The sequence below is a fragment of the Nicotiana tabacum genome, chromosome 18, assembly GCF_000715075.1.
Source record: "Nicotiana tabacum cultivar K326 chromosome 18, ASM71507v2, whole genome shotgun sequence".
NCBI classification, from domain to species: Eukaryota; Viridiplantae; Streptophyta; class Magnoliopsida; order Solanales; family Solanaceae; genus Nicotiana; species Nicotiana tabacum.
Window position 1 is genome coordinate 43,932,224 of NC_134097.1, and position 14,832 is coordinate 43,947,055.

General features: G+C 38.1%; 2 protein-coding genes across 2 annotated transcripts; both read left to right on the plus strand.

Annotated features, from left to right (window-relative positions):
- Positions 1-819: 819 nt before the first annotated feature.
- On the plus strand, positions 820-1,440 carry LOC107798111 (uncharacterized). The gene has a single exon (XM_016621068.1). It carries the CDS (start codon positions 820-822, stop codon positions 1,438-1,440), a length of 621 nt encoding a protein of 206 aa, XP_016476554.1.
- A 45-nt stretch (positions 1,441-1,485) lies between these two features.
- Positions 1,486-2,616, plus strand: LOC142172494 (uncharacterized). The gene is made up of 3 exons (XM_075236124.1): positions 1,486-1,814; positions 1,975-2,041; positions 2,314-2,616. The coding sequence occupies exons 1-3, from the start codon at positions 1,486-1,488 to the stop codon at positions 2,614-2,616; spliced, it is 699 nt and encodes a 232-aa protein (XP_075092225.1).
- Positions 2,617-14,832: the final 12,216 nt, after the last annotated feature.

The window sequence follows — 14,832 nt, forward strand, 5'->3', positions numbered from 1 at the left end:
TTGAGCATAGAGTGAAGCAAAGTAATGCTGACTTTTTGTTAAGGAAAGCTCTGAAAAACTGGAAATGGGTAGATAACTATGATGAGGCTCCCGGGGGTAGAATATGGGTTACATGGGATTCTACATTGGTGGACTATGCAATGACTAGACATCATAAACAATTTAGTAAAAATATTACAGCAGAATGTTCAATTTCACCTATGTGTTGTCTATGGTAAGCATACAGTGCAAGACAGGAATAATCTATGGGAGGAGATGCTAATATCAGTGGTCAATATGAGGAGTCCTTGCCTTATAATGGGGGACTTCAATATAATTCTAACAAGTGAAGATAGATTCAATGGTAGTCCTGTACAGGAGATGAAAACAAGGGAATTTAAACAATTTTTAGTGGATGCTAAGGTAGATGAATTGAAGACAGTGGGAAGACAATACACATGGACTAATAACCATGTGCACAATAGGATTGATAGAATTCTGGTAAATGCTGAATGGATACAAATATGACCTAATATGGAGGGGGTGTCTATGAACCCTGGATTCTCTGATCACTGCCCTCTAAGTGTGAAGTTTGATACAAGTAGCCAAGTTGGAGGGAAACCTTTCAAGTTCTTGAACTGCCTGGTAAACTTGAAGATTTTTGAAGGTAGAGTGTAGATAGGTTGGGAGATTGGGAAAAACAAACAAACAATGTTGACATTTTGGAACAAACTTAAGAAGTTAAAAGTGTTACTGAAGCAGATGAATAAAGAGGAGTTCAATGGCATTGATAGTAAGATACATGATGCTAGAGAAAGACTAGAAAGTATATAGAACCAAATGAGTTGTCCTGATCAAAGAGAAATGCAGATTGAATTGGAAAGAACTACTAAATTGGAGCTGGAGAAATGGCTAATGGTGGAGGACAGTATTATGATACAGAAGTCCAGAGTACAGTGGTTTAATTTGGGAGATTCTAATACAGCTTTTTATCATGCTTGTGTGAAAAATAGACAAGCAAGGAACAACATTGGCAGGTTAACTGACAGTAATGGGGATATAGTGCAAAATCCTGAAGAGGTGAAGGCAGAAATTCTAAATTTTTATAGGGGGTTACTTGGTAGTTCAGCTACACAGCTACCAATGATCAACTATGACATAATGAAGAATGGCAATGTGTTGAGTAGGAGTCAACAACTACAGTTAATTAGACCAGTCGGCAGGGAAGAAGTGAAGCAAGCTTTATTGGGCACTTATGACAACAAGGCACCAGGGTGTGATGGGTATAAATCCTACTTCTTTAAGAAGACATGGCACATTGTGGGAGAAGAAATAACTGCAGCAGTTCAAGATTTCTTTGAGAGTGCTGATATGTGTAAAGCCATTAATTGCACAACAATCACACTGATTCCAAAAATCCAGAATCCAACAAACATAAGAGACTTTAGACATATTTCATGATGTATAGTTCTATATAAGCTCATCTCTAAAGTGATAACCACAAGAATGCAATGGGTGATGGATAGACTGGTGGATAATTGTCAAGCTGCTTTTGTACCTGGAAGGATGATCACAGATAACATTTTGATGAGTCATGAGCTAGTGAAAGGTTATGGAAGGAAGAGTATCTCCTTTATATGTATTCTTAAGATTGACATGCAAAAAGCATATGACTCTGTGGAGTGGATGTACATAGAACAAGTGTTAAGGTTACCGAATTTTCCAAAAATCTTTGTGAGATGGATAATGGCTTGCATCAGAACAATGACTTATTCAGTTCTAATAAATGGTAGACCAACAGATCTTTTGAGACAAAAAAAGTGGGCTCAAGCAAGGTGATCCACTTTCACCCTTCTTATTTGTCTTGGCTATGGAATACCTGAGCAGGTCATTGAAGACTCTAAAGGAAGACAAGAAGTTTAAATATCATCCCAGGTGTACCAGGTTTAACTTAGTACAACTGGGGTTTGCAGATGATTTATTATTATTTTGTAGAGGTGATATGCAACCTGTGCAGATACTGCATCAACATTTTCAGAAATTCTCTGCAGCATCAGGATTGGTTGCTAATCCAAATAAGAGTTGCATCTATTTGGAGGGGTGAATCAGTCGACTCAGCAACAAATTATGGAGATTCTTGGTTATAAAAAAGAATAATTGCCTTTCAGATATCTAGGGGTTCTATTGAGTACCAAGAGACTATCTACTATACAATGTGAGCCACTAATTGAGAAAATATTGTACAGAATTCAGAACTGGACAACAAAGTATTTGTCATATGCAGGTAGAGCAGTCCTAGTAAAGAGTGTACTGTTTGTCATTCAAACATTCTAGGCACATATATTTATACTGCCTAAGAAGGTTATACAGTTCATAGAGACCATCTGTAGAGGGTTTCTGTGGACTGGAGATGCTGAACCAACAAAGAAGGCCTTGATAGCTTGGGAAAGACTTTGCTCACCTAAGGTTGCAGGGGGATTGAACTTTATAGATGTGGCACTACGGAATGAAGCTGCTATTTGCAATTTGCTATGGAATATATGTACTAGAAAGGAGAAGCTATGGGTTCATTGGGTACACACTTACTATGTCAAAGGCCAAGCAGTGTGGAGTGTAGAACCAAAGAATGCTTCCTAGGCAATTCAGAAGATATTTCAGGCTAAGGAGTATTTTACAAAGGCTAGAATGAATGAAGATGATGTCCAACAAATGGATAAATACTCAATCAGGGGACTCTACAGATCATTACAAGGTGTATTTCAAAAAGTAACATGGAGGAAACTAGTGTGCAATAACCAAGGACAACCAAAATGGATATTCATATTGAGACCAGCAATACAACAACGGCTAGCTACCAAAGATAGGCTGGAAATATGGGGGATAGATATAGATCAAACATGCTCTCTGTGTAATAAGGAAAATGAGACAGTGCAACATATATTTTTCAAGTGTGAGATTACAGGGAAGATATGGAATGGTCTGCTGAGATGGCAAGGGATTCAAAGATCATACAACAACTAGCAGGATGAGATTACATGGATGGTGAAGACGACTAAAGGCAAGAGTGCAAGAGCAGCTATATGCAGAATGACACTAGCAGCAACAGTGTATCATTGTTGGCAAGAGAGGAATTTTGTGATTTTTCATAAGAAGAGAAGGACAACCACTTCTTTAATCAAGCATATTATCCAGGAAGTGCACATAAGGGCAGCAAGGTTCCCTTATCTAGATAAGGTGATAACTACTTTGAACTGGTATCTGGAAATTAGTTAGAATAGAATAGTAGTGGAAGTTGATGGAGTTTTAGGAGAAGGGAATGCTAGATATCACCTTACTGGGGCTTCATGTCCAGTTGGTGATATGCTAGACAAATTTTGTAATAGTTTAGATGAGTTGTAAATATTGCTACTTGGTAATAAAATTCTTATTTACCAAAAAAGTAATAATCTTACACCTTATTTTACCTGATCCTGTGTATCAAACGACTCCTAAATACTTTGCTAACCTCCATTTCTTCGGTTCTACTCTAAGGAATGCAGTAAGATGAATGTGAACCCTATATTTTTAATCAAAAGTTTTGAGTTGAGTTCCACCAATGAAAAAATTCCATATAGGAGTGCAGGTGTGGTTCTCCCATGTTAGTGTTATATGTATTTTAATATTAAAATTATAATATTAAAGTGTATTATTTCTTGTAATGTTAGTAGCTATAAATTGACAAGAAAGTGATCATTATCTTTGGTGTAACTCGTGTCCATGATGTACCACTAATTATCCACTAAAAGTTAAATTTTATAACAACCAACCATGTTCTACAATTTTATTATCTCACTTCGTTGTTACTTATTCTATGAAAGAAATTTTATACCTATAAATGGTAGTATTTCTTCCTTGTATTGTGTTATAAAAAATAACTCAATAACATCAAACAAGGCTATAGAAATCGATTCCAAACAATAAAGCTTCAATCTTTATTCAACTACACAACGTCAACCCGGATCGCTTTTTGGAACCAAACAAAACTAACAAATACCGACTTCGCATTTGAATACAAATCCAAATATATAAGTTTCATCCAAATCTGATTCCAAATCAGGGTTCAAATCTCAATTATTCACATGTTAGAATTCATGTATAGGCTATGTGATTATCTGTTGAGACATGATAGGGATATTCTTTATATATTGAGTTGTTTGCCTTAATTGGAGTCATATTCTCAATCATGATATTATATATGCGTATTATATCTCTGTCTTTGTGCATTCTTTATATGTTATCTCACATATTGTTGATGCCCTTATATGTGTGATACAGTTTGAGTTGAATACTGTGAGATGTGAATATTTGAAACTTAAGCGGTTGATGGCTGATCTTGGTCCATAGAGCCGATATGATACTGATAGTCAGGTGATGCATACGTCATGCCCTTCATTGTGCTAAGTGGCATTGATAGTAAGGTGAAGCATACGCTAGGTCCCATATTGCGCTAAGTGATATTAATCGTTGACTTAGATCTGATCAGCGCTTACGCAAGGACTCGTTCCTCTAGAGTCAAGTAATAATTTGTGGGTGCAGGCATATGGGTCATATATGTTCTTGGTGAGGGACTTGTGTTAGGCACCCATACAGTTCTGAGCGTTGTTGTGTGTGTGGAATGAAGGGATATTTTGGCAGGCACTATATATATGCTAAGATTTGATATACTTGTTGATTTAATTGCGATATTATTGATACTGGCATGCATACTTGTCATGCAGGTATCGGGACGTGTCTCTTCCCTCATGCTTATTGGTACTTGATATCTCTATTTGATGTGTTAAACTTGAAATCACCGTTAAATTAATAAAACCATATTTAAGTGATTTCTGTAGAAAAAAATATGTCTTAACTGTTATTCTTGAAAAGCATGCTTATTTCTTATCTTATTGTGAAGAGGCCGAACATGCTTTCCTTTTTTCCGTTATTATACCATTATTATTGTTATTCATGATTGAATTTGAATATTGGACCTTGCCGAGCTCGTCATTGATTTCAACTCGAGATTAGGCTTGTTACTTATTGAGTACATGGAATCGATTTTACTCATACTATACTCTGTACTTTATGTCAAGATTCAGGTGCTTCTGAGAGGGGTGATTGCTAAGGTGTGGCACCAGTATCATTTTTTTTGGAGATTTTGAGGTAGTTATTGTTCCAATCACAGACCTTGAAATCCCTTTTCTCTTAGTTTATGTTATTACTTCTATCTTTCAGACAATCTTATATTTGGGATCAAAATCTATATTTGAACTCTGTAGCGCTCATGTACTCATTGAAACCGGATTATGGGATGGTTTCACTTGTGTTATTGCCATTGACTTCAGTTATTTATGATTATTCTACTATTGAGGCTATTTATTCCTATTATTTAAGTTTATTCCTGCTTATTGGATGTTGGCTTGCCTAGCATGTAATGTTAGGCATTCTTTAGTGGCATTTGGGGTCGTGACAGACGTCTATGCTCATTTTCTTGACACATGTTTACTTTGTGCTTTATGCTTAATATCCGTGGCTCTGTAGAAACTTGCTTGATTGGAGAGTTAGAAGGGTACCATCCTTAGTGAGAATGTGTGAAGTGAGCCTTTTATACAGTTCATGCTTTGCATTCGAGTCTAGAACTTGTCTGGCGTGCGAGTTAAAGTAAAATCCTAGGTATTGATTTAGTCCTTCTTTGACGCAGTTGAGATTTATTGCTTACTATTGATAAAATTATCTCTACTCATCCCTTTTGAGCTTGAAAACCTTTTCTTTGGCACATGCATTATAAGCATGTTTGCAACAAATTTTTCGTGATACAAAAAACAAACTGCAATCACAAAATAAGAGAAAAATATATTTACTAATCAATTGTGAGTATAATTCTGTTTCTCCGTTGATTCTTCTATCTTGATTATCTCCGTGATTCGAGGGCTGAAGCATCGTATTTCTTGAACGTAGGATGACGCAAACCTCATGGGATGTATTTGATCTCCAGCTTGATTATCAAGAAGTATCCGGCCATATTTTGATCTCTTTGTGAATATCCCAAGAGTTTATGGAATTTTCGAGACGCTTCTTCAAGAAAATATGTATCCTTTTATATATGTATGAGTTAGGATTTATGGTAGATTAGCCTCCAAGCACCCCTAATAGACTCCTAGGATTTCATCTTGAATTTTAGATTTAGCTTGATCGGTCCAAATTTTGATATCTACAAAGCCTATATCCTTTTATTTATAATTGATTGTGTTAAACCTTTTACCTTTGAAAGTACTTGAATCACAAGAATAAGTACTAAAAAGGAGGGAACTTGGGTAGCTTGAGTGGAACCACAGAAAGAAATAAAGGTGCACTTGTATTTGAAAGAAAAGAACCATTAACAGATAGTGCAAAATATACAAAAGTAATGAAAAAAAGAAAAAGAAAAAGAAAAATTGTGCGGGTAACAAAATAAAGAAGAAGAAGAAGAAAAGAAATTGATAATTCTTATCCTTTGCTAGTGAGTTGTGAACAAAGTAGTGCTTAAAGAAAGGTAGAATTTTGGAGAGTATTTTTGCTTGATTGTATTTGAAGTTGGATTGTGGAAAAATTTGCGCTTGAAGTTAAATAAGTGACATATTAAAGTACTTAGGAGGGTAGTCACTATTTTCTGAATATATCCTACATGCCCCTTAGCATGCATTACAACCATAATAAAGTCCTAATTGATTTGAGACTAAGTAGGCATATATTAGTAGAGATTTACATAATGAGAAAGCCTATGATACTTTATGCATGCCTGTAAATTCTTTGCACGAGTGAGCATATTTGTTCATATGTGTGAGTACTTAAATTACATTTGAATGTTTAATTTTAATGTATAGACCGCTTACTCTTTGTTTTGTTATGAAGACATATGGTTCTACGAGGGATATATGATGTTATTAGACTCCTCGGTTAGAGTGAGTGTTCAAGCTTATGAATATTTATGGAATTGAGTCAAATCTTGACGTTGCTTATTATGAGCTTGTTGCTTCTGTGGTTATGAATTTTTAACTGTGTTGGCATAATGAAGTTGGAAAATTGTATAGAAAATGTATGTGTTAAAATTTAATTGTTATTATAAACTAAGGTCATAGGTGTAGTGGCTTTGAATGTGTAACTTCGTGAGGTGCTTGCAAGTTATAGTGAGAGTTGGTTGACTCGAGGGCCGAGCAACGCTAAGTGTGGGGTGTTGATGTCTAGCTAGAATTAAATATTTTAGGCATTAGTTGCCTTATATTTTAGTATAATATCGATGGTTATGGTAATGTTTTGAGCTTAGATGTGTTGTTTATGTATGTAGGAGTACCTAAAGTAGAATTGAGAAAATTGCACAATTTTTGTACTAATATAAAGAAGTAGAGCGCAGGAGGAAGCCAGGCGTGGGCGTTGTGGAAGACAACTTATCTAGCGTGATAACAAGTGCGAGGCGCCAGATAACATTGCCAAACCAACCGCAACGGAGAGAGCACCTGCGGGATATGTCCGACGGGAATCTTTTCCAATTTTGGTTGGACTTTGTTATTTTCGTCCAGGATTTACTCTACCCATATAAATTGTTCCTAAACTTGTTTTTTGATAGAGATGGATTTTGGGAGGCGAAAGGCTGCTGGAACTATTTGGAGCACATGATTACAAATTTTTCTTTCTTTCTTCCATAGTTTGTATTTTTTAATGCTTTTAATTATTTATATGATTTTAGCATGACTATGAGTAGCTAATTTCATTATCTAGAGTTTTGATTGAATCTTTTGTTGAATGAACTCCTGTCAAGTTTAATATAATAGAGAATTTTTATTTCTCTACTTGTTCATCTGTGTTCTTAATTCAGTTGATTAAAGGGCTTTCAATTTTGTCACAACCAAAAATTTCAATAAATGGGGTCATGATGACGCCTAACAACGCTTGCTAACAATAGATAAATATGAACGGATAGAAACAAATGACTAATCCGCAAGATAATAAGAATAAGTAAAACCAACTCAAAAGTGAACAAGATAAGCTTAAAATCTATACTGACATTCAATTCTCCCAAGATGTAGAGTCACAAGTACATGAGATTCTAGAGTATACAAAATACAATGTTTAGAAAGAAGTGCAACACTATCCGAGAAATGAAAACAATATAATAGCAATAGGAAGATGACTCTAAGGCCTGCGAACGAATACAAATCTACCTTGAATCACCCATATGGTATCCACTAAGTATCTTTTGAGACTCCGCTAGTACCAATATACGGATCTGCACAAGAAGGACAGAAGTATAGTATGAGTACAATCGACCAAATGTACTCAGTAAGTGTCGAGCCTAACCCCGACGAGGTAGTGACGAGGCTAAGACAAGACACATACGATAAACATGTGCAGTTATATATCAAAAGTAATGAAATAACAGGTAAAGAATTAAATATAATAACTGGATAGGGACAAGTGAAAGGTATAACATTACCACAAGTAAAGGGACAATAAACGGAAACATAAAGTAAAGTATCACTGAGTAAACCTCTTTCAAGTACACATTCCAAATACTCAAGTAAAGAGCAATTAAATTAATAAAATTGCATGGTATCACCCTCGTGCTTTTACTCTTATCCTCACATATAATAAAAAAATAATTACACGGCATCACCCTTCGTGCATTTACTCTTATCCTCACATATAATGTAAATACAATTGCATGATATCACCCTTCGTAATTTTACTCTCATTCTCTCATGATAATGTAAAAATAAGTACAGAAATACCATCCGTGCATATCCTCACGTCCTCTCAAGCAATACTATCAATATATAAATAAGGCATGGAAACCCCTTCGTGCACAATCACTCTTCCTCACAAGAACGACAACACCCTTCGTGCATTTCAATCTTCCTTACCAAGCACCACAAACAACATAATACCAAGCAAGGTGGGCAGCAAAATTAACATTAACAATAGTATTTGAACATAACTCGTTATATGAGAATCCTCCAACAAATAGCACCAACAACAAATCAACAAATCAACGATCTCAACACCAATATCCCAATAATCTCAACATAGAAAATAACATGAATGCGAGAAATTAAAGAATCAAACAATCTATCTAAAGCATGAAAGACATAAATGCACAACTAACATGGCACAAATAAGGCTAATTCTACTCGCATGCTTATTCCATGGCTAATGCAATGCACCCGTCACCTTGCATATACTCACCCCCAACACATCGATCACATAGCAAATAGACTCGATTCTACCTTATTTCCCTCATATCAAGGTTAACTAGGACACTAACCTCTTTCCAGTTTACAATCAATAATCTAACATAGCTTTTCCTTTAGAACAAGCCTCCAAACCAATTGAATCTAGTCAAATATTGTTTAAACAATTCAAAACAGGCTTTAGAAACAACCCTCAAATGAAAAAAGTTCAATCATTATAATAATTGAAAAGGTCAACAAAAAGTTAACCCAGGCCCATGTGGTCAAAATTAAGATCAAATCCCAATTACTCATTCACCCCGAGCTCGGATATGTGATTTGTTTTTAAATCTAACCTCAATTCGAGGTCTAAATCTCAATTTTACAAAATCTCTAAGTTCTACGCAAAACCCCTATTTTCTACTTTAAAATTCTTAAATTTGATGGTAGAATTCATGAAAAAGTAATGCAAATTGAAAAAAAGTAAAGATTGCTAACCTATGAATTTGAGAAGAAATGACTCTCCAAAAATTGCCTCTATGGAGTCTAGGGTTAAAAAATGGCGTGAAATGAGGTAAGCCCCAAAATTCCCACATTTTACCCAGTTGAAGATATTGCAATTGCAAACTCTTGTGTTCGCAATTGCGGCGTTCGCAAAGGCGAACAACTGGTTGCAATTGTAAACCAATCTCTAAGCCCCCAACATCGCAAAAATGATAAATTAATCGCAAATGTTGTAACGATCCAGCCGGTCATTTTGAGTATTTTAGCCTCGTTCTCCTTTTTATTGCCTCCCATATATTATATTTTGATTACGTGACTTGCCGGGTGTTTGGTTTTGGTTTCGGGTGAGTTTTGGGGTGAAATGGGGTACTTAGTCCTAAAGTTGGAGGCTTAAGTTGGAAGGGTTGACCAGAGTTTGACTTTTGTGTAGACGACTCCGGAATGTAGCTTTGATGGTTCTAATAGCTTCGTATGGTGATTTTGGACTTAGAAGCGTATTCGGATATCTTTTTGGAGCTCTGTAGGTCATTTTGGCTTGAATCGGCGAAAGTTAGAAAGTTGAAGGTCTAGAAGGTTGAGAAGTTTGACTGAAAGTTGAATTTATTGATATCGGGGTCAGATTCCAATTTTGATTCCGGAAGTTAGAATACGTCCGTTGTGTCATTTATGACTTGCGTGCAAAATGTGAGGTCAATTGGAGTTGGTTTGGTATAAATCAACAATAGTTTTGGAAGTTGGATGTTCATGGTTTCAATAGGTTTGATTTGGGTCGCAATTCGTAGAAACGATGTTTTATGTGATTTTAGGCCTCGAGTAGGTTCGTTTTATGTTTTGGAACTTGTTGGTATATTCAGAAGGGCCCCAAGTGTGAATCGGATTGAAATCAGATCATTTGGACTTAGTTGATTGCTGAAACTGCGTAGGTTCTGGTGCAATCGCACATGGGCACTTTGGGCCGCAGGTGCGACACCGCAGAGGTAGCTTGTGATTTGTAGAAGCGAAGGTTAGGCTGGCAAGCTGGGACCCCAGGTGCGGTCATTTCTCCACAGAAGCGGACACGCAGAAGCGGCTGGCCTCCGTAGAAGCACAAGCGTAGATGCGCTTTGGTGCCCACAGATGCAATTTTCCCTGGGCTTAAGTGGAAGTCGCACCTGCAATGGGATTTCCGCAGGTGCAGAGCTTCAAATGCAGCTGAGGGTCCGCAAAAGCGAGATCGCTAGACAGAAAAGGGGCAAAACGAGGGTTTTATTTCATTCTTCATCTTTTGGCTTAGAGAGCTCGGTTTTGGGAGATTTTGAGAGAGATTTTCAATGAGTTTATCGGGGTAAGTGATTCTGACTTGGATTTGGCTATCATACATGAATCCATTGTTATTTTTATCATTTAATTATTATTTTGAGTTGGAAAACTTGTGAAAACTTCATAAACTATATTTTGAGGATTTGAAGGTCGATTTAAGATCAGAATTGAATAATTTTAGTATGGTTGGACTCGTTATTGAATGAGTGTTCGAATTTTGTAAGTTTGGTTGGGTTTTGAGACGCGGTCCTAGGGTTGACTTTTTGAGTTGCCTTTTTGATTTTATGTAAAGATTGCAACTTTATTATCCGGAATAGTTTTCTATGGTTTGTATTTATGGTATAAAGCTATTTTGGCAAGATTTGAGCCGTTCGGAGTTGGATATTAGCTGAAAAGGCTTACTAGTGGACTGAGTTAGCATCTTTTGAGGTAATTTTCTTGTCTAACTTTGTGTGGGAAAATTACCCCTTAGGATCGGTGTCGTTTTGTGTTAATTGTGGTACATGAAAGCTGTGTACGTAAGGTGACGAGTGGGTACACGGGCTAAATATGACAATTGACCAGTTAAAGCTATGTAGATTATTTTCATAATTTTAATTGAGTTGTCATAACATGTTATATTCATCATCGTTAGTCTATCCTTACATGTTGACATTGTTAATACTTGTCTCATCTCTTACTTGTTATTTGGCCTTACATGCTTAGTTGAAGTTATTGTTCTCTCATTGCCTTGTTAAATATTTAACTGTTGAGTTACCTTACTTGAAGTTGTTATTTGTTGGAATATCTTATTATTGAGTTTTGGTGTTGAAGTAGTAAAAGTCGTGATCACATTGAGGCAATAAATTGTTGAAATACTATTCTTGTTGAGATATTCACTTTTGGCTGCTATTGTTGAGACTCGTGTACACATTGTGGTTGAGCCATGAGCTCTTTATTGTAGAAACATTGTTATTGTTAACTTCTTTGGCAAGTTGTGGTATTGGGCACTTGAGGTGTGATTTGTGATATGTAGTGATATTGATACACATACGGCAGTATAAGGATATGGGTCGATACACATGCGTTAAGATAAGGTGGGCTTGATAGGGGAACTACTTGAAGCCACGCGGTGTGGTAAGGTGGGCTAAAATGCAGGTAGCTATTTCGGGAAATGATTTTCAAAACTAAATGTAAGGCTCCCACGGTGATATAAGGAAAGATTGTGATTGTGATTGTGAAATGAGATACGAGGTAGTACCTCGGACATGATTCTTGTTGTTATCTTTCATTTATTGTGTTTTGTTTGCATCGTTTCCTTGGTGTTCTTATGATGTGTTTCCTCTCTTGATGCCTTTATTGCCTTATCTTTCGGTGTAGCCTATCCTTTTGAATTCTTCATTGTTTCATTCCTTGTTTCCATTATTATATTCCACTATACATGTTCAACTTCTTTATTTATTTCAGTAGGTGTCTTGACTTGACCTCGTCATTACTCAACAAGGTTAGGCTTAATACTTACTGGGTACTGTTGTGGTGTACTCATACTACGTTTCTGCACATCTTTTTGTGCAGATCCAGGTACTTCATACCAGGCTAGGCATCCGTGAGTTGAGCTTGGATTGGAGACTTCAAGGTAAACTTGCCGGCATTCGCAAGCCTCGGAGTCACCCTCTATCTTAGTTTCTATTGTATACTCCTATTATAGATATTGCTGTATTAGGGATGTTTCAGTACACTCGTGTAGAGCTTATGACTCGGTCTCACCAGATTTTGGTTGTTATTTTCAGTTGTATTATGGAGTCCTTTTTATGATATTTGTTGGTTTAATTGGAAGTTTTCTTATTATTTCTGTTAATTCTTCATTGTTGTTAGGCTTACCTAGTCTTAGAGATTAGGTGCCATCAAGACATCCTACGGAGGGAGATTGGGGTCGTGAGAAGTTGGTATCATAGATTTAGGTTCATAGGTGTTACGAGTCATAAAAAGGTTTAATAGCGTCTTGCGGATCGGTACAGAGACGTCTGCACTTATCTTCGAGAGGCAATGGAATTGTTAGGAAACTTCACTTCTTTGATTCCTTATCATGTGAATTTGTTGACTTCGAAGCTCTGAATCTTTATCTTCTATTCTCTCACAGATGGTGACGACACGTACCGCTGGATCTGACGATCAGACACCAACACTCCTACTAGATCCGCGAGAGGTCAGGGATGGGGTAGAGGCCGAGGAGGGGCACGTGGTGCAGCTAGAGCACCTGCCCGAGCTGCGATAGAGGAGCCACCAGTAGCTCCAATTGGGGAGCAGGCACCCGGAGGCACCTATTGCCACCCCTGCACTTTAGGAGACCCTTGCACAGTTCTTGATCATGTGTGGTACCCTAGCTTAGGTAGGGTTGATTCCACTTGCACCAGCCATATCTCAGGCTGGGGAAGGAGCTCAGACTCTGGCGGCCTGTACCCCAAAGCAGTGGGTCTATGTTGACCAGGTCCTAGAAGTTATATTAGTGCAGCCTAAGGTTAGGACAGCCGCATCTAAGAAGGAGCAGCTTAGACTTGAGAGGTACAAGAAGTGCCACCCTCCAACTTTCAGCGGTCTACCTACCTACAGAGGATGCACGTGGTTTTCTGGAGAAGTGCCACTGTATTCTACGCACCATGGTTATTGTGAAGATGAGCGGGGTTACTTTTACTATATTCCAGTTGTCGGGACCCTCATATCAGTGGTGGCAGGCTTATGAGGAGGGTAGCCCAGCCGATGGTGCTTCGCTCACATGGGCTCAGTTTTCAGAGATGTTCTTAAGAGAGTTTGTTCCCCAGGGCCTTCGGGATGCATGTCATATGTAGTTTGAGCAGCTATGCCAGGGTACCACTAGAGTGTCAGAGTATGCTTTCAGATTCAGTGAGTTGTCTAGACATGCACTTACCTTGGTTTCCACAGTTAGAGAGCGAGTCCGTTGATTTATCGAGGAGCTCAACTATGGTATTAGATTCAGCATGGCTCGAGAGTTGGAGACAGATACCCCATATCAACAGGTGGTAGAGATCGCACAGAGATTGGAAGGTATGCGGGGCCCAGAGAGAGAGGACAAGGAGGCCAAGAGGCCTCGAGATTCTGGCGGATATAGTGGTGCCCATGCCCTAATTACATCCCGTCATGGTAGAGTCTATGTGAGCCATCCAGTTCATTCAGCATTTCCAGCTTCCAGTGGTATGCCAACTACCCCTAGGTCTTAGGTTGCCCATTATGCATTGCCACTTTCTAGTGCACCTCCTGCACGGGGTGCTTTCAGCGGTCAGTCCAGTGGACCAGGCCCGAGCCAGTTTCAGCAGACACGTCCTCCGAGAGCTTGTTTTGAGTGTGATGATACTCGTCATATGGTGAGGGAATGCCCCAGACTTAAGAGGGTTGCACCTCCATCGACTACTCAGGCTCCACGTATTCCACAGGGTCCCTAGACTTCTTAGGCCGTGGTTACTGCTCCAGTTGCCGCTCCACCTGCACAACCAGATAGGGGTGGAGGTCAGGCGATAGGGGTCTCCCTAGAGGGGGAGGCCAGCCCAGATGTTATATTTTTCTGGCTAGCACCGAGGCAGTTGCATCAGACGCAATTATCATAGGTATTGTTCCAATTTGTCATAGAGATGCATCAGTCTTATTTGATCTCGGCTCCACTTACTCATATGTATCATCTTACTTTGCTCCGTATTTGGGTATATCTCATGATTCTTTGAGTTCTCCTATTTATATGTCCATGCTTGTGGAGTCACAGATGCGGCTGAGGGTCCGCAAAAGCGAGATCGCTAGGGAGAAAAAGGGCAAATCGGGGGTTTTATTTCATTCTTCATCT